This window comes from Peromyscus leucopus, chromosome 2, assembly GCF_004664715.2.
Source record: "Peromyscus leucopus breed LL Stock chromosome 2, UCI_PerLeu_2.1, whole genome shotgun sequence".
Classification (NCBI taxonomy): domain Eukaryota; kingdom Metazoa; phylum Chordata; class Mammalia; order Rodentia; family Cricetidae; genus Peromyscus; species Peromyscus leucopus.
In genome coordinates, this window is record NC_051064.1 from 19,521,554 (window position 1) to 19,547,449 (window position 25,896).

At 41.3% G+C, this 25,896-nt stretch overlaps 2 protein-coding genes across 8 annotated transcripts in view; one reads left to right on the forward strand and one right to left on the reverse strand.

The window, feature by feature from the left end:
- The window catches only part of Ints8 (integrator complex subunit 8), a 52,232-nt gene extending 41,948 nt beyond the window's left edge, over nt 1–10,284 (forward strand). The window contains exons 22-27 of the mRNA XM_028871571.2: nt 1,894–1,997; nt 3,449–3,499; nt 5,789–5,862; nt 5,957–6,021; nt 6,501–6,544; nt 10,082–10,284. Of these exons, the coding sequence (XP_028727404.1) occupies nt 1,894–1,997; nt 3,449–3,499; nt 5,789–5,862; nt 5,957–6,021; nt 6,501–6,544; nt 10,082–10,198 (455 nt within the window). The 3' untranslated portion in view covers nt 10,199–10,284. The remainder of the gene's footprint in view (nt 1–1,893; nt 1,998–3,448; nt 3,500–5,788; nt 5,863–5,956; nt 6,022–6,500; nt 6,545–10,081) is intronic.
- On the reverse strand, nt 10,207–23,274 carry Ccne2 (cyclin E2). Of its 7 annotated transcripts, none has more exons than XM_028871577.2 (12): nt 23,152–23,274; nt 21,917–21,956; nt 21,723–21,819; nt 21,588–21,641; nt 20,682–20,833; nt 19,782–19,917; nt 17,270–17,416; nt 15,439–15,534; nt 14,951–15,085; nt 13,115–13,226; nt 12,284–12,441; nt 10,207–11,707 (listed from the first exon to the last, which is right to left on the reverse strand). In XM_028871577.2, the coding sequence occupies exons 2-12, from the start codon at nt 21,928–21,930 to the stop codon at nt 11,594–11,596; spliced, it is 1,215 nt and encodes a 404-aa protein (XP_028727410.1). In that variant the 5' UTR covers nt 21,931–21,956; nt 23,152–23,274; the 3' UTR covers nt 10,207–11,593. The 7 variants fall into 7 exon arrangements, with proteins under 7 accessions (XP_028727410.1, XP_028727408.1, XP_037058297.1 ...); XM_028871575.2 differs by having other exon boundaries at nt 21,723–21,822; XM_037202402.1 differs by lacking the exon at nt 23,152–23,274 and adding an exon at nt 23,066–23,104 and having other exon boundaries at nt 21,723–21,822.
- Between the last annotated feature and the right edge of the window lie 2,622 nt (nt 23,275–25,896).

The window sequence follows — 25,896 nt, forward strand, 5'->3', positions numbered from 1 at the left end:
CTCATCCTTGTAACCTCAGCACTTGGAGGACTGACATAGGGAGATGGTACAAGTTCAAGATACATAGGAGGAATATCCAGGCCCACCAAGGCTACATGCTAAGACCCTGTCCCCAGCTGGGGAGCATGTGTGTGTGTGTGTGTGTGTGTGTGTGTGTGTGTGTGTGTGTGTGTGTGTGTGCATGCACACGGGGTTACATAGGTAGTTCTGAAATCTGTATTCTTGGAAATTAATGTCTATGGGGGCCATAAATAATTCTATGTCATAGGATTTCCAAGGTAGTATGGAATTTCCAAAATTCATCTTACTATACAGATAAAATTCCTGACTGTTATCATTTTGGGGATCAATGTTTTTAAAACATGAATTTCAAAATTTAAAGGTACAGAGATAATAAAATGAACTTTCATGGATCTTCTGGGATGTCTTTCTGTATGCAGTGAATGTATTGCTCTGATTGATAAATGAAATGGCTGATTGGCCAGTAGCCAGGCAGGAAGTATAGTATAGGCGGGATAAGCAGAGAGAAGATTCTGGGAAGTGGAAGGCTGATCAGAAGACAATGCCAGCCACCGCCACTATGAGAAGTAAAGTGTAAAGTACCGGTAAGCCACAAGCCATGTGGCGACTTATAGATTAATAGAAATGGGTTAATTTAAGATATAAGAACTGGATAGCAAGAAGCCTGCCACAGCCATACAGTTTATAAGTAATATAAGTCTCTATGTGTTTACTTGGGTTCAAGTGACTGCAGGACTGGTGGGTGAGAGAGATTTGTCCTGACCATGGGCCAGGAGGGACACAGGAAAGCCTCAGCTACATGTATTCAATAATTTTTAGGGGGTGTTGTAAGGGTTGAGATAGGGTCTATCATAGCCCATTTTGGCCTGGTATTCATGACTTAGCTGAGGATGGCCTTAAATTCCCATCATGATGTCTCTACTTCTCAAGTACTAGGGTTATAGGTGTGTACCACCACAGTCAGCTAATTGCTTGTTTTTAACAGTTATTTTTACCCTAGCTTTCAAAAGAATGCATTGCCAAATCTGAATTGTCTAATTGCACACTGGATATGTAGATTCTAAAGTACCTTAAAAAAATAGGAAATATTTCTAGTCTGGATATATGGGAAAGAAAAATCTCCATTATAGTAAATCCTGCGGTCACTGGGTGGTGGTGGCATGCACCTTTAATCCCAGCACTCAGGAGGCAGAGGCAGGTGGATCTCTGAGTTCAAAGCCAGCCTGGTCTACAGAGAGAGTTCCAGGACAGCCGGGGTTATACAGAAACCATGTCTTGAAAAACATAACAAAGCAAAACAAAACAAAACAAACAAATAAACGTGTGTGTGTGTGTGTGTGTGTGTGTGTGTGTGTGTGTGTGTGTGTGTGTGTGTGTGTGTTTAGTATAGGAGATATAATATATATATATATATATCATATACTATAAATTTAATGAGAAATCTGATCTAGATTTTGGTTAATCAGTTTTAGGAGGTAAAGAATTTATTGTATCACTTTGAAAAATTTTTTTTGTTTGTTTTTTTATATGAAGGCAGTTTTTCACAATGTTATCCTGCTTAGCCAAATACCAAGTTCTACCCTTTTTAAAAATAGTGTGTGTGTGTGTGTGTGTGTGTGTGTGTGTGTGTGTGTGTGTGTGTGCACATGGCATACTTGTGAAGTTCAGATGACAACTTGTGGAAGTCACTTTTCCCTTTCTACCTTGTGGGTCCCAAGGATCAAACCCAGGTGGTCAGGCCTGGTGGCAGCACTTTCGCCTGCTGAGCCTTCCTGCTGGCCCAGCATTTTATCTTTAACTTATTGTTTGAATCTGTGTCAACTCTTGTATTTTTAACAGCAAGTAACTCTTCACTCCTGTTTTCTTTTCTAGCAACAAATCAGCATTCAGCAGCTCTTCACTATTACCTCCAGGCTGGGGCCGTCTGCTCTGACTTCTTTAATAAGGCTGTGCCCCCTGATGTGTATACAGATCAAGTAAGTTGCTCTGTGGGCTTGCTTGCTGCTTGCCTACCTTCAGTTTTTTTCTTCCTGAGCCTCCTTAGGGTGGAACTTAGCTATTGCTGTGTGTGTGATGGTAACTCTCAGGTTGATGGCTTCAGACCATGTTGCTCTCCATTTGTTGGTTTTTGGCCTTCTGGAGATGGACTTGATATGTAGCCCATATTAGTCTTGAACTTGTAGTGACTCACCTTCTTCAGCCTCCCCACTTGTAGGATTCACAGGCATGTGCTCTCATGCCCAGCTTGCATCTTCTTTTCAGGGCTAGTATCTACAATGCTTGTTGCTGCTTTGATACCCTCACTCACACCCCCAAATTCCTGATTCAGCCCGTTCAAAACTGATTTCAGTGTCTGTCTTTACAGGGTTCTCGCTTAACAAAATGACCCCCCTTCCACAAGGCCCTCCAAAACACCAAACACTTTTAGCCATTTGAGTTCCCTAAGCCCCAGTCCTGAGCACCACGGTCTGTTTTTTTCCCCAACTAATCTTGTTAGAATACCCACTTAGTTCTCAAATCATCTAGATTTTATTGCCTACCCCCTTCCTTATGTGTGTTTATGACATAAAGGTTGTGATACACCTAAAAAGTGGTATTACAGTAAATGTACATTGCCTTCCATAGTTACCCTTTGGTGATAGGAATTCCTGAAGTCAGGAATCAGCTGTTGTGGTATATATTTATGATCCCAGCACTTGGAAGCCTGGAGCATCACTACAAGTATGAGGCCAGCCTGGGATGTGATTGATAGATCTAAAAAGCAAACAAAAATCTCTAAAATCCACTTTCTGTTCGTTTTTGAGACAGGGTCTCTGTGTAGCCCTGGCTTGCCTGAAATTCACTATGTTGACCAGGCTGGCCCTGAACTCAGAGATCTTCCTGCCTCTACCACCTTAGTGCTGCATTGAAGGTGTGCACCACCTGCCTGGTCCTTGAAATCCACTCTTTCTAGATTTTGTTAGTGCACATTACACTTCCATTATGATTTTTATAGTGTTGGGGTCTCACATAGGACTTGGTGTGTGCTACTCAAGAGCTTTATCTCCAGCCCTTCAAGACAAATTAACTCTTCCTCATGCTGGCCATTAGCTCTCTAGATGTATTCATCTTGCTTGCTCATACCTCTGACATACTTTTCCCCCATCTCTACCTCAAACCAAATTCTGTTTTGCTCTTTTAATATATGTTGCTATTAAGTCTGATTTAGACCACTAGTATAACATAACATGAGAATTTTCAGTATTTAACAAATTTTAAAAGTAAGATTTAAAAATTTTTAGTAGATTATTTCTTTATAGCATTTTAAACTAGCAAAAGTGAATGGGATGCTCTGAATTCCCACATAGTTACTGACATCTTGTACCAGAGTGATTAATTTATTAGTCAGTGCTAGCTAATTTTTTAAAATAATCATTGTCTTTTGTAGGTGATAAAACGAATGATTAAGTGCTGTTCTTTGCTGAATTGTCACACACAGGTTAGTTTTTGATACTATAGTATTGGCTTATGGTCATGAGTTTATATGTAATTGTGTGGTGGGAAGTAGCTTTTCTTTTGTATCAGAAGGGCTGTTAGTAAGTAGCTTAGTATATTCCTGAAATTGCTTAGTAATTTATATAACTGAACTAGATGTAGGTAGGAATTAGTAAACATTGACCATTACACTTAACTGGAAAAGAAGCACGTTATACTTTTTTATATTTATGATAAAGTATGTATACTAGTCATTGGGGAAATGCAAATCAGCCAGGGTTGTAGAAAAATTGGAAACCTCATGCTACTAGGAACTTGAAAAGGTGCAGCTTTGGTAAACTGTTTGGCAGTTCCACTTCTAATTAAATACCCAAGAGAATTAGAAAAGGTTGTCCTTGCATGTTCATAGAGGCAACGTTCACCAGAGCCACATAATGAAGAAAAAAAAAATCCCAGTGTCCATTAAATAATGGATGGTTAAGTAAAGTGTAATGTATCTATATCTCAAAATCCTGCAGCTGTATAAAGGAATGAATGACAGATGCACTACAACATGGGTTAACTGAAAAACTGCTAAGTGAAAGACAGGGCTATATATAATTTTATTTGTAAGAAATGCTCAAAATGGGCAAGTCTGTAGAGACAAAGCATGGTTTAAGTTCTTCAGAGGCTTGTTGGAGAGAAAATGGGGACTTCCTGTACTGAACATTGGATCTCTTTCAAGGAGGATAATGAATGGGCTTTAGAACTAATGGGGATTGTCACACAATTCTGTAATGACACTAAGACCTCTGTGGGTTTTTTGTTTGTTTTTTTGTTTTTTCAGACAGGGTTTCTCTGTGTAGTCCTGGCCGTCCTAGAACTCGCTTTGTAGACCAGGCTAACCTCAAACTCAGAGATCTACCTTCCTCTGCCTCCTGAGTGCTGGAATGAAAGGCATTCACTACCTCCACTGGCCTTTTGTTTGTTTTGGTTTTGTTTATTTGTTTTTTGAGATAAGGTTTCTCTATGTATCTCTGGCTGTCCTGTGTTTTAGTTTTTGAAAAGCATAATTTTTATGGCATATGAACTAATGCAAATATTCTTTTTTTTTTTAATTAAAAATTTTTTATTTGATTCAAGACAAGGTCTCTGTAGCCTTGGCTGTTCTGGAACTCACAGACATCTGTCTGCCTCTGTATCCTGAGTTGCTGGGACTAAAGGCCTGGGGTACCACGTCCAGCTTTCATTTTTTTAAAAAAATAGATTTGTTTATGTGTACATTGTTCTGCCTGCATGTATACTTAAACACACCAGAAGAGAGCACCAGATTTCATTAGAGGTGGTTGTCAGCCACCATGTGGGTGCTGGGAATTGAACTCAGGACCTCTGGAAGAGCAGCCAGTGTTCTTAACCTCTTACCATCTCTCCAATCCCTCAATTTTTATTTTTAATCTTTGCTTTTTCTAATCCTGAAGATAACCCTGATCCTCACAACATTCCCAGTTCACTCCAAGATAAGCATTCAGACCTATCTGCCTGAATTTGATGCTTTCTGTGTGGCGTATGTATTTTAAAAATGACCTTCTATATCTGCCAGTTTTTAAGGGTACAATGTTTTTATGTCCTTGAATGCTAGGGTATTTGCTTGGCAGTTTCCACCTTTGGGTTCCCATTCAAATGAAGAAATATCTAAAACTGTGATTTAGGTCACTGATGAACTATTTTGTGGTTCACATAGACACAAAAATCTTGGGTAAAGGTTTTTGAAACAAAAATTAAACAGGATCCATAAATATGAGATGACTTTATCCAGCATGATTTGAAATTTTCCTAAAGAATATATTTGTGAGGCTGGAGAATTGACTTGGTGTTTAGGAACAGTGGCTTCTCTTCCAGAGGATCTGGGTTCAGTTCCCAGCCCCCACATGTCAGTTCATAGCCATCTGTAACTCCAGTTCTGGGGTATCTTCTTTTGTTTCTTCAAGACATAGAGTTTTTCTGTATAATAAACAGTCCTGGCTGTCCTGGAACTCTCTTTGTAGCCCAGGCTGGCCTTGAACTCAGAGATCCACTACCTCTGCCACCCAAGTGCTGGGATTAGAGGTGTGTTCCACCACTGCCTGGCAGTCCTGGGGGAACCTATGCCGTCTTCTGGCCTCTGCAGGCCCCAGGCACACATGTGGTGCTCAGATGTACGTGTAGACAAAATACTCACTGACATAGAATAAGATAAATTGAATAAATACATAAATAAAAATTACTCTCAGACCAGAAGGCTTATGTTACCTTTTTCAAATATTTGTTTATGTAGGTGGCAATTTTATGTCAGTTCCTCAGAGAAATTGACTACAAGACAGCCTTCAAGTCATTGCAGGAACAAAACAGGTATGGTTTGTTTGTTTTTCTTTTCTTTTTCTTTTTTTATTTTTAAACATGAAGCTGAAGCTGTTCTGCATTAGTAACGAGACTCTGTTTGCAGCCATGACGCTATGGACTCCTACTATGACTGCATCTGGGACGTCACTATCCTGGAGTACTTGACTTGTATCCTTCCGTCAGTGCCTGGGATGGCACAGCAGCTCGTGTCTGTGACCTAAAGTATTTCCAGAGGCGGTGCTGACGGCACGAGCCTCTAATCCAGCACTTAGGGGGAGAGGCAGGCGGATCTCTGTGACTTCCAGGACAGCTGGGGCTACACAAGGAAACCCTGTCTCAAAAAAAAAAAAAAAAAAAAAAATGTGGAACATATTTTCCAAGCTAAAGTAGAAAGAGCCTGGAATTTTAAAAATATATTACATATATGATTGTGTGTGTACATATTCTGCAGTGTGTGAATATCACACACACTGAGGGCAACCTTGAAGTCAATTTTCTTCTGCCATATGGGTCTTGACAGTTGAGCTCCAATCATCAGATTTGGCAGCAAGCTCCTTTACATGCTGAACCACCTCCCCAGCCTCAAAGAGTTGAGATCCCATCAAGATATAATAATCAGTTTTATTTTTCTTAACTGATACATTTAGATCTTCATCATAAAAGAGGAGAAACAGATAAAAGACAGATTGCTGTAAGTTGCCTTAAACCTTTCTTCAGTGATGTTTTCAGAGTATTAAACAGTTTAGATTTGTGCCATTGAGCAAAGATTGTTTGCCCATTTACTGCCAGAATTTAGTTATCAATATTTGCTTGTAATGTTTATTGACTTTAAAATATTTGATAGAGCATTGTATATATCTGGTCTAAATCTTCAAGTGATTTTTCATCTCACAGGATCCTTACAGTGGCTTGCTGACTTGTTTTCCCCTTTGCTTAACATCAGTACAAATATCCCCACCATTGTTCAGATATGTCAAGAACAGTAATTCTCCAGGGACCTTTGGCATTTCTTATCCAGGAACATTCATGTTCCTTCTGGTCTTGGCTTTGCTGTTTCAGTGTTTAGCCTTCCCTGGACATCTTCCACACTAACATGCCTCCTACCACCCTCTGTTACTCTTCTTATTCTCATTCTCCTTCTAAAGTTTTTCTCTGTAACACTCACCAACATTGGACATGCTATATATTTACTGTTCTGTCAGGACTTGGCTTGTTCATAGGTAACTAGAATGGTCCCCAGCAATTACTGAATAAGTAATTTATTTGAATTTGACTCATCTTTTTTTTCCCCCTCACATTTCTGTGTGTGTATTCTAAAGGTCAGAGGACAACTTACATTAGTCTGTTCGCTCCTTCTATTCTGTGAGATTATGTCAAAGATTGAAACTCAGGAGATCAGGTTTGGCAGCAAGCTGTTTCCCCCCTCCCCCACCCCCAAACCATCTTGCTATCTGTCTTAGGGCTTTATTGCTGTGAAGATAGACCATGACCACAGCAGCTCTTACAAAGGAAACATTTAACTGGGACTGGCTTACAGTTCAGAGCTTTAGTCCATTATTATTATGGTGGGAAGTATGGTGGCATACAGGTAGACATGGTGCTGGAGAGGTAGCTGAGAGTTCTACATCTGGATCTGCAAGCAGCAGGAAGTGCCTCACTGGGCCTGGCTTGTGTTTCTGAGACCTCAAAACCCACCACCAGTGACACTTTCCCCAATACATCACATCCACTCCAAAAGGCCACATCTGATAGTACCACTCCCTGTGAGCTTATGGGAACCATTTTTTTTCAAACCACCACATTGGCCTGATGTATAAAATTTTACACTCATTACATGTGGTAAATCAGTATTACTGCCGATCTTTTCTTGCTTTTACTCATTAATAAATGTAGATGCTTTTAGTACCTTTTTTTTTTTGAGCTGAGGATCGAACCCAGGGCCTTGCGCTTGCTAGCCAAGCACTCTACCACTGAGCTAAATCCCCAACCTGCTTTTAGTACCTTTTAAGATGTACTCAGATGAAGTTATAGGACTATTTAGATGAAACAGACTTTTAACACCATAAATAGTGAAATAAAGAACATGAAGTTAGCCCAATTGATTGAATGCCATACTTTCTCCCATTTCTTTCTTCCCTTTTAATGATGTTTGAGTGTGGGGACACACGTGCTGTGATGCATATGTGGTGGTCAGGACAACCCTTGGCGTTGATCCTTGCCTTCCTTCTACCTTGGCATTGCTTGGTCCATTAGACCAATGGGTCTGAAGGCTTCTGGGAATTGTCTTCACTTGCCATCTCTCCATAGGGACATGCTGGAATTACAGATGTGCACTGTTGTGGCTGGCCTTTATGGTGGTCTGGGAACCTGAACTCAAGTCAGGCTTGAGTGGCAAACACTGCCTATTGAACCATCTCCCCAGCCCCTATTATGTTTCCTTTTGATTATTAGTACATGTGTATCATGTGTGAATGTAGATGTGTGTGTATCACAGTATACACGTAGAGTTCAGAGTTCAATTTTGGGAAACTAGCTCCACCATGGCATCAGGCTTACATGGCAAGCAGTTTTACCAATGAGCCATCTTGCTTATGCTCTCTCATTCCTAATTTAGCTGAGGCTGGAAGGCAATATTCTTAGTGTTCCCTTAGTATTTTTATACTGTATCATTAAAAAATCAAACATTAGAGAGTGTATCATTTTTCCCTTCCCTTTCCTCCAAGCCCTCTCATATACCCTTTTTCTTAAATTCATGGCCATTTTTAAAAAGAGGTTAATTGTTACATACATATATGTGTGTATATACAATAACTAGTAACTAGTTGGGGGCTCTTCCCTGGACTTTTTCTCCCACTGTTAGGATTAAGGACTTGTAAGCTTTCCCCTGTCCACTTCAGCATGTCTATTGTCCTTGTTCAGCTCACTTAGTATTTATGGGCTTCTGACACTCCTAGGAGATGCAATCTCACAGCAAACTCCCTTAACCTCTGGTTTTTAAAGTCTACAACTCCTCTTCTGAAATGATCTCTGAGCCTTAAGTGTAGGAGTTATTCTACAGATTATCTGTTGTGACTGGGCTTCACAACTCTGTACTTTGATCAGTTGAGGGTTTCTGTCTGGTGCAAAGAGTAGTTTTCTTGTTGAGGAGTGAGGACTACACTTACCTGTGGGTATAAGGACAGATGTTTAGAATCTAGTTAGGGATTATGCTCTAAGGGGTTCAAGATCCAGGATTTCAATAGCCCTGCGTAGTTGGACAGGTCTCCTGTACGAGGCATGGTTTCCCTCTTGTTGAATAGGTCTTAGGTCCAATTAGAGAGCTGTTGGTTACCACCAAGTTATGAGTGACACTACTGCACTGTTGGGTTTATTGAGCCACGCTGGTGGTTGTGGTGGTTCATAGGTGTCATAGCTAAGCAGGACTGTTGCTACTTTGGAAAGTTGAATGTTGCTTTCTGATACCTAGCTAGTCCCCATGAGGCCTTCAGATCAATTCCAGGTCAGGAGACTCTGGGCCCTATGTCTGAAGTATATCACGTCTTCAGCAATAATAGGTACTTACTTACCTTCCATCTCTGGGAGGCAGCCAAGGGCAATTTAGTAATAGCCCATGATGTCTTTGTTTAATTATCTGAGACAGTCTTACTATGTAACCCTAGGGGGCCTGAACTCACTGTGACGATCAGGCTGGCTTCAGATGCAGAGATCATTAGCCTTTACTTACTAAATGCTCCTGACCCCCGACTATATTATAAGGCTTCTAACTACATATCCATTTAGCCTCCTGACTCTTCTAAGTGCATCCACAGGTATAGGCTTATCTCTTATCCCCACATTAGAGGCCTCTCATCCAGTTTTAGTCACTACTTTCTACTCTGTGCCAGCTATCTATACTGTTCTTATGTCAAGTGCTTTTCTATGGTCTTATTACTATAACCCGTTCTGCCCATAGCCTCTTCTGACTTCCTTGTTTCTGTGTGGGTTTGTGACGACCCCGCCCCCAATCAGCCTCTTCCATCTACTTTTTCTCTCCTGCTCACCCATAAGCATACAGGAATTTATTTAATGTAATAAAATGTCCTTCAGATAAGTATAAACTAAATCTTAGTAGATCGATGCAATAGTTACATTATTTTTTTCTGTAGCTCTTAAATTTTAAAATTTGATTATTTTTAACTTTGACTTATGTGTACTACTAGAAAGACTTATAACACTTTTCTGTTTTCAGATCAAAGCCATTGGCCAAACAGAATTGAATGCAAGCAATCCTGAGGAAGTATTACAGCTGGCAGCACAGAGAAGGAAAAAGAAGTTTCTACAAGCAATGGCAAAACTTTACTTTTAAACAGTTAGTTAATTCTTTAAACTTTTATTTTTTAAACATGGGCTAAAAGTAAACAGTATTAAAAGATTAAGTTTATATAATACATATGTACAATTTAGTGGTGTTTTCTTTTCAGACAAAAACTATACAAAAACTTCACGCATTAACAAAAGTTTACAATTTCTTCAAAGAGAGAAAGGGTTCACATGTCTGGTAACCTGGCAATCTGGTATCACTTTTTTTCTAACAAAATTGACTTTTTTAGGCCCAAATTTCCTTTTCAAAGGCTAACTTAAAATATTTAATGCATAAGTAGCTATTCTATATACAGCAAGTTTAAATAAATAGATTTCTAGGAGTCAGTATACATTTAATATTTTTTCTGCCATAGAAAATAGAAGTTTAGGTCACATGCTAAGTCTTTCCATGTTGACACAGTCCTCATAATATGGGACTTAAAAATGGACTGCCAGTTTTGCAAACATAAAGCCTTAGTCACACTACATTTCAAAAATACTTAGGGGTAGCTTAGTGTAATAAAGTGACTTTCTTATATAGTTTGAAAAGGCATTAAAGTTTTACCCAGATTGTGATATGAAAAGACTATAAAGCAACCCTTAGATGAAGTAAAACCCCTGTAGAAGCCAAAGCATTTATCTTGTTTATAATTTCTTTGGTTCTCCCATCGTTTAGAGCACAGTTTAAACATTTGGTTCAATGCCTTACTGATTAAGAAATACAATGGCAAGGCAAACAGACTAGTTAAAAACAGATTGAACTTCACCATTTGTAAAAATTCAAGTTTTATCATTGTTTGTTACAAAACAACTTCAGATAAATTAGTCACTTTATTACAAAACAATCTTTGTAAATAAGTTTAAATTTCATTTTCAAAAGACAAATTGCACCATTCAAGAGTATAGGAATTTAAGAATCTAAAATCTAGATTCAAAGTTCTGTGTCAGCTAATACATCTTTTAAGTAGCACTAGTTTAGTCCATATTCCAATGATAAAATTCCTAGTTTATCAAGAGAAACACAGTAACACAGGAACTTAAAGAAACACAGAAACAACTGCTACAGCATAAATTGTTGCTGGCTTCTACCCACTGTCCTTGGGAATGAAGCCACCTCTGTAAACAAGTCCTCTTTTCTTTTAAACAGCTAGAGGAAATTTCTTTAGTGCCAATCTTTTTTTTGAAGTTTTTTTGTTTTGTTCTTTTGTAGTGCTGGGGATTGAACCCAGGGCTTCATGCATCCTAGGCATTTAGTGCCAAATTGATGTAGTTTTTGAAGAAAAGAATGGCAGTGTAACTCCTCAGCGGGCAAGGACAGCCATAGCACTACTTTATGTAAAACTTACTCATGTGTATAAACTCTATCCAGCATCTGCTCAATTCCAATGTGTTGTTAACTTCAGTGCTTTACTGGTGGTTTTTCAGTACTCTTTGGGGGTGTCATAATGCCGCCATTACACACGGGTGACAGCTGCCCTCCTTTTCTGAAGGTGTTCACATAGTTTACTTCATTCTGTACACATGAAGGAATAATGCAATAATTAACAGCTAAGATAAAACAAATACATAGTAAGGTGAAACCACATATCTATCCACTTGTTTGAGACATCCAAGTCTATTTAAGAGTCTCTATCTTAGGCCAGTTGTTTAATCCTCATCACTCAGGAGGCAGAGGCAGATGGAGCTTTATGAATTTGAGGCCAGCCTGGTCTACATAGCATATTCTAGTAAGGCCCTGTCTCAGAACAAGCAAATGGACTGCTGGTCTTGATTTTGAGTAATATTTTTCTTAAGACAGTCTTACTATGTGGCCCATGAACTCATGATCCTCCTGCCTCAGCCTCCCCATTGCTAAGATTATAGGCCTGTGCCACCAAGTCTGCCTTAATTGTTTTATCTCCTTTACATTTTAAAATCAGCATGACTATTACCTTCCCCTTTATCATCTTATGTAACTGTCTAAAGTAGTAATACACAGTATCCTCTCTATCAGTTCTAGGACTTAACTAGATAGCAAGATTTTAAAAAACAGTGAAAAGATCTTAAATTAAAAGAAAAACAAACAAACCCCCAAAACCAAAAACCATACCAGCAAAGCCAAATAATTTGTGTGTGTCTGGATATTGTGTCTGTCTTCCATGGGTATCTTCTTAAAAGTCTTTAGCTTCACTGGACTTACACTTTTTACTACACTGACAAAAGGCACCATCCAGTCTACACATTCTGAAATGTCATCCCATTCCAAACCTGAATTAAAAAATTAGTAAGATGTTAAAGTTATACAACAGAAACTACCAATCTGCCCAATGTTCTTTGCTCTGCTTCCAAGTTTTAAGTCATTTAAAAACTCAAAAGAAATGATTACACATTTACCAAACTTTATATGACCTTAAAGCTGAAAGAATTTAGCTTTCTGGAAGCTCATTCTGTAGCCCAGGTTGGCTGTCCTCCTGGTTCAGCACCAGCACCACCACCACCACCACCACCACCCCCCACCCCCGGCAAGTGCTGAGGTTACAGGCTTGTGCCTCCCATCTGACTCTTTTCTTTTTAGGTTTATAATTATGTAAGTCTGTATACAAGTGTCCACAGAGATCAGAAGAGCATATCAGATGCCCTGGACCTATAGTTACAGGTGGTTGTGTGCCATTTGCAATGGGGGCTAGGAACCAAACTGGATCTTCTCCAAGAGCAGTATGTGCTCTTAACCATTGAGACATCTTTTTAGGCCCTCTTCAGCTTTTTAACCAGCACATATTCATACAAGGTAGAACTGTGCTTACTTGCTTCAAATGAATTTGATACACTAAAGGGCTGTAAAGTATTTCTAACAGAAAAAAAAGTGTGTGAATTATTAAATTGTGTGCTCGATAAGATATTAAAGTTCCCGTACCATTGAAAGTGAACAAAATAGTCATACCTGAGGCTTTCTTAACCACTTCAATGGAGGTAAAATGGCATAAGGCTGCAGCTGCCAGAATTCTGTATTGGAATTCTAATGAGTCAACGGCTAAGATGCACAGATCTAAAAGCTAACAAGGAAAAAGCAAAAGTGTAAGTAATTTAAAAGAAAGATGAGTATGTCCCTACTCTATAGAACATATACCATCACTGCTAACTCTAAGGCAAATAACCACCACCTACTTTCAGTATTGCAGGGGAGGAAGGAAAAGCCAGGACAGCATTGTAGGAACACAGGGATAATGTATTAGCAGGGTGTGCACTTCATCTGGATTGGAAAAAGCCAGAGAAGGCTTCTAAATCAGATAAGCTAGGCAGGAAGATGGGTGGGCAGAGAGTGTTTAAGATAGAAGAACATTACCAGAGGTAATACTACTTAATTATGAAATAAGCAAGGAATACCTTCCTTCCTCAGCCAAGGTGAGCAGTTGAAGGCAAGGAAAGTAGAGGTAACCTAGTTAAGTTATAAATAAAGGCCCTTTAGAAGTTAGAGCGCTACTACTGAAGCTTATTAAAACTACTGTAAGATTCTAAATCCAGGAAAGTTACACTTTAAAAAGGGCATGGTAGACAAACTAGAACACAGTAGTCCTAGCAGCAACTAGATACAACTGGTAAAGGAGCAGCTGGAACGGTGTGAAGGCTAGCTAGATTTTCAGGGGGTTAAGGCGATTCCTGTTCAGTGAATAAACCAGTAAGTGGTATAAACTGGAGGAGTTGGAAGTGAAATACTACCAGATTAAATATTCTTTGAGTAATGTATGAGATCCCCTGGGAGTTGAGATTCATGTGAAAACTTGATTCACTTACATATACCTCATATACATATATATGCATTTGATTTTATAGAATATTTTTAGTGTGCCTGTTCTTTTTGACCAATTACTGAAGTCGTGTGGAATTTCTCACATTCAAAAACTCTAATTTTAGAGTATTTTCAAACTTTTGGAATAGGGATATTCAACAGTATTTACTAGAAACATTTTACATCTTTGTTGGCTAACAGATTTTAAAACAAGGCCTAACCCAAACGACTTAATACTCATCCCTAAATTCCAATTTCACATCCTACATAGAATAAAATTGAAGATTTTCTTCACATTTATATATGGTAGGATTTCACCCTTCAAGTCTTACTTATATGCAAAGAATGGGATTCTCAACCTCTGTAGTTACTCTGTTAGAATATGTTATATGCTGGTCTAGGAAAGTTTAATTTGAATAAAGTAACAGCAGGTTGGGCATAGTGGTTATATTCCACCTTTAACCCAGCACTTGGGAGGCAGAGACAGGTGGATCTCTGTGAGTTTGAGGCAAGCCTAGTCTACATAGTGAGTTCCAGGACACTCAGAGCTACATAATGAGCCCTGTCTCGGAACCCCACCACCACCAAAAAAAACCCCAAAACACTCTGCTAAACCAACAACAAAACCTTTTTAAGACAACTAGCTGAAAACATTTTTCTCCATTTTATATCAAAAAGGTATTTTACACTAATTCCAAACCATAAAAAAAGGGGAATACCCATAAAAGTTTAAGGTTGTTTTTCTTCTCTAAGTTATTAAGCAATGTAAATACTAGGGACAGGATTTTATGGGTCAAAAGTTATTTTGTCAATTAAGATTTAACTCAGTATGCCATTTTGTTTTATAGTCCAGGACTTACGTGGTGTGTGGTGTGTGGTGTGTGGTGTGTGTGTGTGTGTGTGTGTGTGTGTGTGTGTGTGTGTGTGTATGAATGAAACAAATCTGTAATCGTCAATAATATTAGCTATGTTCAGTAACAGGGTCAGTACCTGTGCTATCTGGATGAACGTCTCCTGAGAATATTGAGGTAGAAGAACCTTAGGAACATCTTTAACAGCATCAACTTGGAGAAAAACATTCAACCAGGAAATGACTGTTACAGGACAAAGTTCCCAATTTAATGCCTGTCAATGAAATTTTAAAATGCCCATTAATAACTACATATATATTACCAACCATCAATCAATATCAATATTTTACTGCATTAACCTTTTCTATGCTTGGACTAAAACATCAATTTTGGCTTTTTAAAAATTTGTTCAAAATTATATTTATTTCGGGTATAGGTACATGCTGTGACTTGCATATGGAGGTCAGAGGACAACTTACACCATGTATGTCCCCCAGGAATCAAAATGTCATGCCTCCCTGGCAGTGAAATGCCTTTAACTTACTGAGTTGACTATTTGTTATATCAGAAGTTCACTCATAACTATTATATTAAAAAGTTGCAACTTGGAAAGTACATTATTATTACCTTTAATATATTGAGTTCCATCTTTAAGATATCTACTTCACTGCAAGCACCATCAGTGACATAAGCAAACTCTTGGAGTTTTGGAGCGTAGATTTCCTTTAATTTAGAAAATTTTTATTAAGCATTTTAAACAAAAGCAAAAAGAATTAGATACAGACTATATGTATATTCAGTTTTAAGGACAGCTTCACAAAGTGATGATAAATCAAAACTGTGTCAGATTTTCTTTTTGTATGTAGTTATCTGTGGCTAGCTACTGTATTGATTTTCAAGTTTATTTTTCTAGAGTTGACTTTGTATCTAACAATGCGTATCTTAATCTGTTATTTCAATTAAGAAACAATTAACCTTTTTAATACCTTTTTGGTCTGGTGGTCAGACCAAAACAAGAAACTATAAATAAGTTCCAGTGTGGCTCATTTGGTTGAGCGCTTGCCTAACGTGTAGGAAATCCTAGCACTGCATATAGACCTGTAATCCTGTTCCTTGGGAAGTGGGGGCAGGAAGATCAAAGTCATCTACCAGCTGCAGACTGAGTTCAAAGCTAGCTTGGGCCACTCAAAAAAGCAAAAATAAGGTCTAGAAACCAAACACATTAACTTAATATGAAAGTATTAATTGGGGCTGGAGAGATGGCTCAGAGGTTAAGAGCACTGACTGCTCTTCCAAAGGTCCTGAGTTCAATTCCCAGCAACCACATGGTGGCTCACAACCATCTGTAATGAGATTTGGTGCCCTCTTCTGGCTTGCAGTCATACATGCTGTGTACATAATAAACAAATAAATCTTTAAAAAAAAAAAAAAGAAAGTATTAATTATCAAAAAATACTGGGCTTATGCTTGCTTTGGTTACACCTATACTTTAAAAAACAAAACAAGGCCAGGTGTAGCAACACACATTTTTTAAATCCCAGTAGTCAAGAGGTAGAGGCAGGCAAATCTCTCTGGGGTCTATGTAGTAAGTTACAGGCCAGCTAGGACTACAACGTTAGACCCCTGTCTCAAAGTGCTGACCAAGGATGGGCAAGGCTCTGGGGCTTCAATCCCAGTATAAGCAGAGGAAGAGGAGAGAATTGTGTTTTGGCCGATGGCAAATTTGCCTTAAAAGTCCCAAGCCAAGAATTAGAAATTATTAGAGGGTTAGATAAAGCTGGCACATGGCAGCAAACTAGAGATGATTTCAATATACAAAGATGCCTGAAACAAGAGGACAGGCTGACTCTACAAACTGATGTGCTGTATGCTGCAGAACTGGGAGATAAGTTAAACAGCTCAGATGGCACACTGGAAGAGAAAAACATACTTTGGGATATTAATGTGCTCATAATCCCTCAAAATGGTACCAGCCTCAAAGAATATTGGTAACAGTCAACAGTGTGTTAAAAAATAATGGGTGATAAGTATATATTTTTGAAAGTTTGAAGCAATAGTTTTCTTCTAACATGACACCAACCAACACTAGACAGGAAAAAGTAGGTTTGACAGGCCATTATCTTTAACCAACATAACATTTCTTTCATTTGATTGTTTAGTGTTTAAAGACCATTCTTTTGAATCCATGTGCTGTATAATTATGTAACAACACCATTAGTTTATCTGGTGAAATGAGCCATACAATTCCCAGCATCTAAACTAGAGACTAATATAGATAAACTATGTAAGCTAGAGACTAAAATAAAGACCTATGATAATTTCTTCTTCCATCTATATAATAAAATAATTCCTATTCCCTAAAGATTTAATACAGAAAATGTTAGTATCCTGAGATTAATATGTTCATTTAAAAACTAGGTTTATAATAAATTTATCTGGATGAAATTTAAGAACTTACCTCAAGTTTAGAAGCAATGAATAATGCGGTAATCCCAATGAGTTGAAGCATATTTTTATTTATATCTTTTTGTGTCAACATAAATCTGTCAAAAAAGTCTTGGGCAAGGTAAAATGTCTCCCTATGAAGTGTGTATACTTCACATACCTGAAGAACCAAATATTCAAATATCACCTTTAGAATTTATCCAAGTTACAAAGTTATCTTTATTATACCAAGGCTAAACTTCTTTAGGATGCCAATATTAACATAAAGGAAGGATTAGCATGTACTGATAGAGAGCCTATGATCCTAATCCTTAGTTTCACAGTTTTTCACTTTCATATCTATTGCAGGCTAATATAAAAATCTTTCCATGTTTTTGATTTAATGAGCATTACCCTCATTTTCACTATTGTTAATAATATTGCCATTCCCATACTTAAAGGAAAGTTTCTAACTTTCAAACTTACTCCATGAATTGGGTGCCATTATCTCCTTTTTTGGAAATGAGAAAACAGGAACAGTAATAGATGAGTTTAGAACAAACACTGAGTATATTAAAGAACTATTCTGTTCCTATCTTATACTGTTTTAAAATCAGACACCTGGTGAGTGGTTCTGTAGCAAAGAGCTTGTACTGGTTCCTAGCACCAGAATCTAGGCAGCTCATCATTGCTTATAACCTTAGTGCCAGGAGATCTGATGCCCTCTTCTGATCTGGGTACCTGCACTCAATTTACACATAATTAAAAATCTTAACATCAGGAATAGATGCTGGTTGTATTTAGAAGACATCTTTCCTATGTGTTGACAGTTTAAGATTTTTCAATCAGTGAACTTATTTTTACATTCAGATTGAAAATAAGTTTGTCATCATACAAAGTAAAAACTTTTAGTTAACATAATTCTGATGCATTGATGCTATTATCACTAGATATTGAGAAATAGACATGATGTTCAATTTTCAGATCCTCCAATGAAAAAAGGCAAACCCAACAACTTTCTTGCTTTGCACCTTTCCTGGATCCCGCTCTGTAGACCAGGCTGGCCTCGAACCCACAGAGATCCAACTGCCTCTGCCTCCTGAGTGCTGGGATTAAAGGTGTGTGCCACCCCCACCCACCCCCCAACGGATAATCTTTAAGGACCTGAAACACAACTTCCTCTTATAGTCTTGGAAACATTTCTGAGATCTACTGAAAGGTCCACCCAGTCTTCCTCCCTTAGAATGAATCTATACCTTTTCCTCAGTATTAGGGATTAAACACAGGGCTTCACTGTGTGTTAGGCAAGCATTTCATTAAGCTACATATACCTCACCTGCCCCTTATTTTATTTTGAGATAACATCATTGTAACCTGTACTGGCTTTTGTGAAACTTGTAAATCCTCCTGCCACAATCCATCATCTCCTGTCATACTACACAGCAAATATCCAGGGTTGTAAGAAAATCAGTTTAGCCGGGCAGTGGTGGCGCACACCTTTAATCCCAGCTCTCGGGTGGCAGAGCCAGGGGATCTCTGTGAGTTCAAGGCCAGCCTGGGCTACAGAGTGAGTTCCAGGACAGGCACCAAAGCTACACAGAAACCCTGTCTCGAAAATTAAAAAAAAAAAAAAAAAAAAATCAGTTTAACATCAAGTAATTGTTTCCTCAGCAATAATTTGAGAGATTTACAATAATCCAGAGAAAGGGAATAGACCCAAATAAGAAAAAGAAGTTTGCATAGATCTCTAGATTTCAGGCTCACTGATAACTCCTTAAATCAATGATATGATGTGTGTGTATATGCAGATATGTTCTTTACAATTATTTATTTTTTAGACAAGGTTTCAGTATGTAATCCTCTGATCTGCACTTTCTATTAGTCCAGTTTGGGTGTAAAGTCCCAACGTTCCTGCCTCGACCTTTGTGGATTGCAGGCATACACCACAACACCCAGAAGTAGTGTATTTCTGAAAGGGACAGCAGTATATTATAAAGGAAGCTAAATGGGATTTAGAGGGCTTATGATATAAAATCAAAATTCATGATTTGGCTTTGATAATGCAGAAAAAGGATGTCTGAGGGCTTGGAAGCCTAAGCTGGTTCTTTGCTTGTATTCACAACCTAGTCAACTAACTATACATTCTATTTACCTTCAGTACCCTCAATTAGAACCAAACCTTGCATGTCAGGGATTTCTGATTTTGTTTTGGGTTGTAGAAGACATGTTCTTAGGATTTTACTCTCTGCTTTGGTACTGAGGACACACTACCAACTCCTGATTTTACTCTTTAAAAAGTTGGTTTGGTCTGGGGTTGTAGCTCAGTGCTGGCCTAACACACACAAGGCCCTAGGTTCAATCTCCAGCAGTACAAGGGAAAAATCAAGTCATATTCTACTTTAGGTGCCACAAACTACAGTTTGTGCCTCACAAAAGGTAGTTTTCTGGTCATGGACAGCATACCCTGAAGTCACATGGAAAGCACATACCCATCTAAACATTTTTCCATTATAGACACAAAAGAAATTTCTATTTTTAGAACATACCTCCAAAAGCCAGTCTAAAAGTATTGACCTCATCTGTGGTTCCAGGTCAGAATGAAGAACTTCAAAATGTTTGTCATGTACGTATCTGTTCTCCTTCTGTAGCATGTTTTGCCAAACCTCCTGTGAACATCCCCAGCTACATGGCAGGGGGAGGAATAATTTATTTTTTGTCATCTATAAAAGTTCTGTTTACAATAACAAAACTCCATGTTTCATTCACACATCCTACTTCAACTTCCAATTAAAAATTCAAAAAAGTAGCTCCTGGAGTAAACTCAAAAGATTTCTGCTTTATTGGTAAATTTCAGGAATTCTGTATAATCAGTCCTTTCTTAGAATTGATAAAAGTTATGGTTTAAGGAAATTCTTAAAAGCAAACTAGAAAAATATTTAAAATATATGATCACAATGATAATGAAGTCCCAAAACTTGAAAGTATGTCAGCAGCATCACTTATGTAGCAATACCATTTATAACGAGGTTAAGGTGAACAAAGTAGCAGGCGTGGGGATGAGCTATTTAAGTTAAACGTCAGTTACTACATAGATGTTTTCTATAAGCTGTACCTCTTGGTCATATCACAACCAATAGTAAGCTTGGTAAGGAATGAGTGGGGAGAAGTCAATTGAAAATGCTGCCATGAAAAATGTTCCCATTTTAATTAGAGAATTATTTAAGCTACATTTAAAAGATAGTTCAGTTCTGCTAAGTTTGGAAGCATTCAACAAGCAAGTGAAAGAGAGTCTGGGTTTTAAATATATCATTTGCTAACACTTGCAAATAATGTCTCGTGTAGTAGGATGCATGTTTCTCAGTAAGGGTAGTATTAAGAAATACATGGTATTTTAAATCTACTGTTTTAACCTTTGATATTAAATTACTGAAAAAAAATTTTTTTACCTTAAGTCTGGCAGAGGCGAAGGATTAATGAAAAGATTTTTAAATCTGTAATTTGTAAACCTAGAGAAGTCACTTGTTTCTATTTCTTTATGGGGTGTTTCGATGATAATGCAAGGACTGATTCCTCCAGACAGGACAGGTGGCCAACAATTCTGTCATTTCAAAACAGAACAGAAAAACTTATTAGTGTATCAAGAAACCAAGGCTTTTGTTCTGCATCTTCAAATGATAGCCAATTTGATATTCATACCTAATTTTAAAGCCATACAATTCATACCAGTCTTCATAAATTAGATAATTCCTAATAAGACATTAAGTATTGAAATAATAACGAATGCATTTGTAGTGTAAAATAAAATAATTTAAAAAGAAATAGCTGCAGTTCTCTGAATTTAGAAATTTTAGCAAGGATACTTTTTTTTTTTAAAAAAAGAGCTTTTTTAAAAGTGTTTTCTAATAGTTGAGAAAACTTGAATGCAAAAAACTTAAAAATTCAGTCAAGTGGAGTCACTTAGAGAATCTTTTCAAAAGAATTACCATCTCCAAGTGAACATATAAGAAGGAGTAGCAAAAGGCCGGGTGCCAGGCTGTCAGTGATCTCACATCCTTTTTATGCCAACTCAGTAGCTATTAGGACCCTCCACTGTAGTCTCAGTGAACAAAGAGCGGTGTATAGGCGGGCCCTGGTGTACCAGCCAGCTCCAAGAGGGAGAGGGAGGGATTGACAGACAGGAACCAGCTGCTTCTAGGCCAACTGCACTGCAGCTGTAGGACTCAGGCATCTATGAAGCTCCTTCCTGTTAACCTCTACGATCATTAGAAGTGTCAGAGAACTCTTCCACTGTAAAGCACACACACAACTCTACTCATGTCCTTCCCCAACCACTCAGTCCAGGTCTGCATTACCCTGATCTCATACTGATGCTTCTTGGTGATCTCCTCTTGTCTTTTTTTGACATCCTAGAGAACAGAAAAGACCACTGTAAATTAAGCTCTCAACAAGGAATTTCCTCCCTTCCTCCCTCATTTTCCTTAAATCACCTGTGCCGTTTTTCTCTTCTTGGCCTGAATTATCTGGGCTTCTAGTGGGGAGTCTGGGTGGCTGGGCTGGGCATGCTGCTGCTTAGCTTGTAAACGGCTACTGTGATGAATTTTAGGAAGTTTAATTAGTAAGTCATGTATTCAAAGGCAGCAGATAATTTTGAAACACATCTAACACAGACTAACAGTGTTACCTGCGTCTCGACATTCTCTTCTTTGAGGCCTATGAAACCTCTAAATGGGGGAGAAGAAAAACCACAATCAAGAACATAGTCATTCATATTCTCCAATTGCCAATCAAAACCGATTCAGAAATTAACAGCTAATGTTACCAGAAGGTGGCCTGAGCCTTTAAAAACATATCTTCTGAAATACATTAATTATCTCATAGTCATTTTACATACATGCCTTCATTTCCTCAAATGAACGTACACTCGAAAAGAAAGTGCGTTCAGAAATGTGCAAAGTACCCCAGCACCCTTCAGATGAGTTTTTTTCGGCCATGCATGCATTTCCCTGAACAACCAGGGTGGGAAAGGCACATCCCGGCCTCGGCCCGCCAGGCGCCTAGACGAGCCTCCAAGAGCGGGCTCTGGAGAAGCCGGTTCCGCGCCAATTTGGAGAGCCGCAGTGGCGGGGAGCCGTGGGTGGAGGGAACCGAGTCTGGTGTCACGTCCTGCAGGCTCCCTTCCCTTCTTCCCAGCCCCACCCGGCGGGCAGTGCCGCTTGCAGGGGCGACAGGACCCCAACTCCAGAAGAGCAAAGGGGGGGGGGCGTTAAAGGTGGAAACTCTGTCCAAGAATTCTTCCCCCGTAAACGATCCACACCTCCATCCTCTCGCGCGGGAGACCTTCCCCAAATGAGGGTGGACTGAGGGGCTTTTCCGTGGCCTCTCACTTAGGGGTGCCCTCCATCCCCCGCTTCTCCTTGGCCCCCTGACAAGGATTCTGACAGGGACCGACCTCGGGAACCCACTAATCCCAGGCTCCTGGTTCTCATCCCCCCATTTTTCCTCTCCCATGGCTCCCGCCAGACAAGGTTCCCTTCCCTCCCGCATCCCCCCTGGAGTCAGCACCTCCTCACCGCCAGACCCTCTACAGCTCGGCTCAGCTGGCGCCGGCGCCAACTCAATATATAGGCCTGGCCCGGACCGCCCCGCACGCATGCGCCGCAGACTGACACCTCGGACGGCGCCTTCCCCTCCCCGCCCGCCCGCCCGCCCAGCTCGCCCGCGCGCGCCGCGCCCTGCCCTCAGTGCGCGCGGGCTGCCGGGCGGGCGGGCGCCGAGTGGCCGCAGGGCTGCCCTCCCGGCCCCTGCTCCTCCGCCCCGCCCGGCGCTTCACCTGCGCGCGCCGCGCCTGCAGCCGCCTGCGAGCCTCCTCCCCGTGCTGGTGTCCCCCCACCGGCTCCCGCACGCCGTCCAGCTCACCCCTGTCCCTCCCACGGTGGCGCTGGGATCTCGGGGTGTCAGACGGCCGCTCGGCGCGGCCCGGCCGGGGAGGGGCGCGGCCCCGCCCAGGCCTCGGGGAACCCGGGTCTTCCCCGCGACCCGGGGCGCGGGAGCCGAGGGCCCGCCCCTCCGGGAGGAGCGAGGCGGCGGCTGAGGAGCCGGCCAATGGCGAGCGAGGACGGCGGCGGAGCCGGCCAATGGCGAGCGAGGACGGCGGCACAACGTGGAGCGGCCGCAGAATGTAAACACGCCGGAGCGCGCGGCCCGCCACGTGCGGAGCCGGAGCCATCCGCCGGGCGACGAGCGGCTCGCTCCCTCCCCCAGCCCCGGGCGGCCGCGCACAGGAAGGCGCCTCGGCCCCGGGATGAGGTACGTGTCAGCCCTGTCCCCGCGCCCGGCCGACCGGCCACACCGCTCCTGCCCGCGGCCCCCGGCAGACCCCGCGCGGGAAAACCTTGCGCCGCGCCCTCCCCTGCTGGTCCTAGAGTGGTGTTCCGGCCGCTCACCGCCCCTCGGGACTGACGCGGGAGCTGTCCCCATCCGCACGGGTGCGGGGGCCCTGCCGACCCGGCCGGAGGCCAGGACGGTGCGCACCACGTGCGCGCCCGGGCCGCGCGCCCCGCCCCACCCCGCCCTGCCCGGCCGCCAGCGCGCCCTGCGGAGCCCGCGCGAACCGCCTGCGCGGGAGAGCCGCCCGCCGGCCAGCGCCGCTGGGACGTGGCGGGCCGCGCCGCGCCCGGAGCCGGCCATCCGAGCCCGGGCTCCCGCTACCTCGGACGGCCTGCACATCCACCGGCCGGCTGTGCGGGGGACCCTCCGCGCACAGCCCCCGGGCGGGCCGCCGCCCCGGGAACAAAGACCCCCGGGCCGCGGGAGCCGGGGAAGACTCCTGGAGGCCGGCCGACGGGCGTTCCTCCGTCCGCGTCCCGAGGGAGCGGGTGCGAGGGCGCCAAGGCCGCCAGCCGCGCGGCCGGCCCTTCCCGAGATGCACCTGGGGGCGGCCCCCGCGCCGACCTTGTGTGCCGCGCTGCTCGGCTGCCCTCCGAGCGCGCCAGGGACCCCCGCCTTGCTCCCGCACCGGACCCTTGGCATGCACTTTCCGATTCTTAGGGTGTTCTCCGACCCCGGCAAAAGCTCACGTTCCCGGATTTACACGGAGCCGACAGAATCAGAGAAAGTCCTAGGCCTAAGAAAGCTCCAACAACCAGTAATGCTTATCATGGCTCCAGAGAGGGCGGGCGGGAGCTGCCTCCTTTTACGGTTGCTGTCATCTTGTACAGCTGAGAGACCTGACCTGTGAGGGCAAGAAAGCAGAGGGGTGAATGTCTTTCAATAAACGTGTGTTAAATGAGTATAAGCAGAGCGGATGGCCTACAGCCTCGGCTCCATAGTGAGTTCAAGACTACCCTAAGTTATATGAGACACTGTCCTAAAAAACCAAACTGGTGGCCAGTGTGGGTGAACTTGATCAAGATATACTGAACAGGAGGGATGTTGCCTTTGAGTATCACATGCCAAGCCAAATAAATTAATGCAAATAAGTCATTAGAAATGTACTATGGTCGTGTCATTAATTAGTATGTGAGCAGAGTAGCTGTAGTGAAAGCAAAATTACAATGATTCTCTTGAGCATACACCCAAAGGAATTGAGTCAACATAAAACAAAGATACCAAGCTGGGCAGTGGTGGCACTCGCCTTTAATCCCACCACTCAGGAGGCAGAGGCAGGTGGATCTCTGTGAGTTCGAGGCCAGCCTGGTCTACAGAGTGAATTCCAGGACAGCCAGGGTTATGTAGAAAGAGTATAAAATTCCTCTATACATTTAGAAAATTTGGCATTTTCTGAAGAACCTATTGTGCATGCCCTAAAATCTGTGGCTAATAAACTGTTAACCTCTACATTTCTTGGTGTAATTCATTTTCAGGGAGGGAAAAAAACAAAAACAAAAACAAAAAAAAAACTGCAAAGGTTCTTGAAGGCACAGATCTCTATTTTCCAGTAAGCCAGGTTCAGGGTTTATACCTGTTGTTCTGGTTACTGATAAACGGAGGCATGGTTGTTTGAGCCCAGGCTCCCAGGCTAATCTGGGCAGGATAATAAAACCTGGTTTCTTCGAAATAAAGTCAGACCCAGCCAACATACCTTTGTTCCTGGGTGTTTGTCATGCCTTCTGTGTGTAGACCTCCCAAATCTTCTGTACTCTGTAGTTCTGGCCTCTTAACAAGACAACAGTTACCGACTTAAGCCCTGAACCTAGAGCCTCCTGTATAAATACCACCTTTTTACTTTTTGAGATGGGGTCTCAGTAAGTTGCCTGGTCTGGCCTTGAGTTTGCAACACTCCTGCCTCAGTGTCTGACACAGCAGGGATTATGGGCCTGTATCACCGGGCCTACCTTTGTTCATCTTTTTATACTTAGTTAACCCAGTGGTTCGGAGACATATGCAGTAGGACCTTGGTAATGTTAATTTGATAGATGATGGGTAGGAGAATTAACTAAACTGCTTTTGTCAAGGCTGTGAGACAAGAGCTCACTGTAGCCCATTGTTTGTATCTAACTATTTTATGTAACTCAGCTCTTAATCTTGTGCAAATAGTATAAAGCTTTGATCTTTATGTTTTTAATACTTTTTAGATCATGAAGCAGATTTGAAGCTAAGAAAAAATGAATTATGCATAGTGATAATTAGATAATAATGCATAATGATAATCTCATATAAGAA

Coding starts and splice junctions, on each gene's coding strand:
- Ccne2 (XM_028871575.2), bottom strand. Junction 12,442..13,114: donor AGTGGTTAAGAAAGCCTCAG/GTATGACTATTT, acceptor TTTTTAATTCAG/GTTTGGAATGGGATGACATT. Junction 11,708..12,283: donor CAAATTATTTGGCTTTGCTG/GTATGGTTTTTG, acceptor TCATGTGTACAG/AATGAAGTAAACTATGTGAA.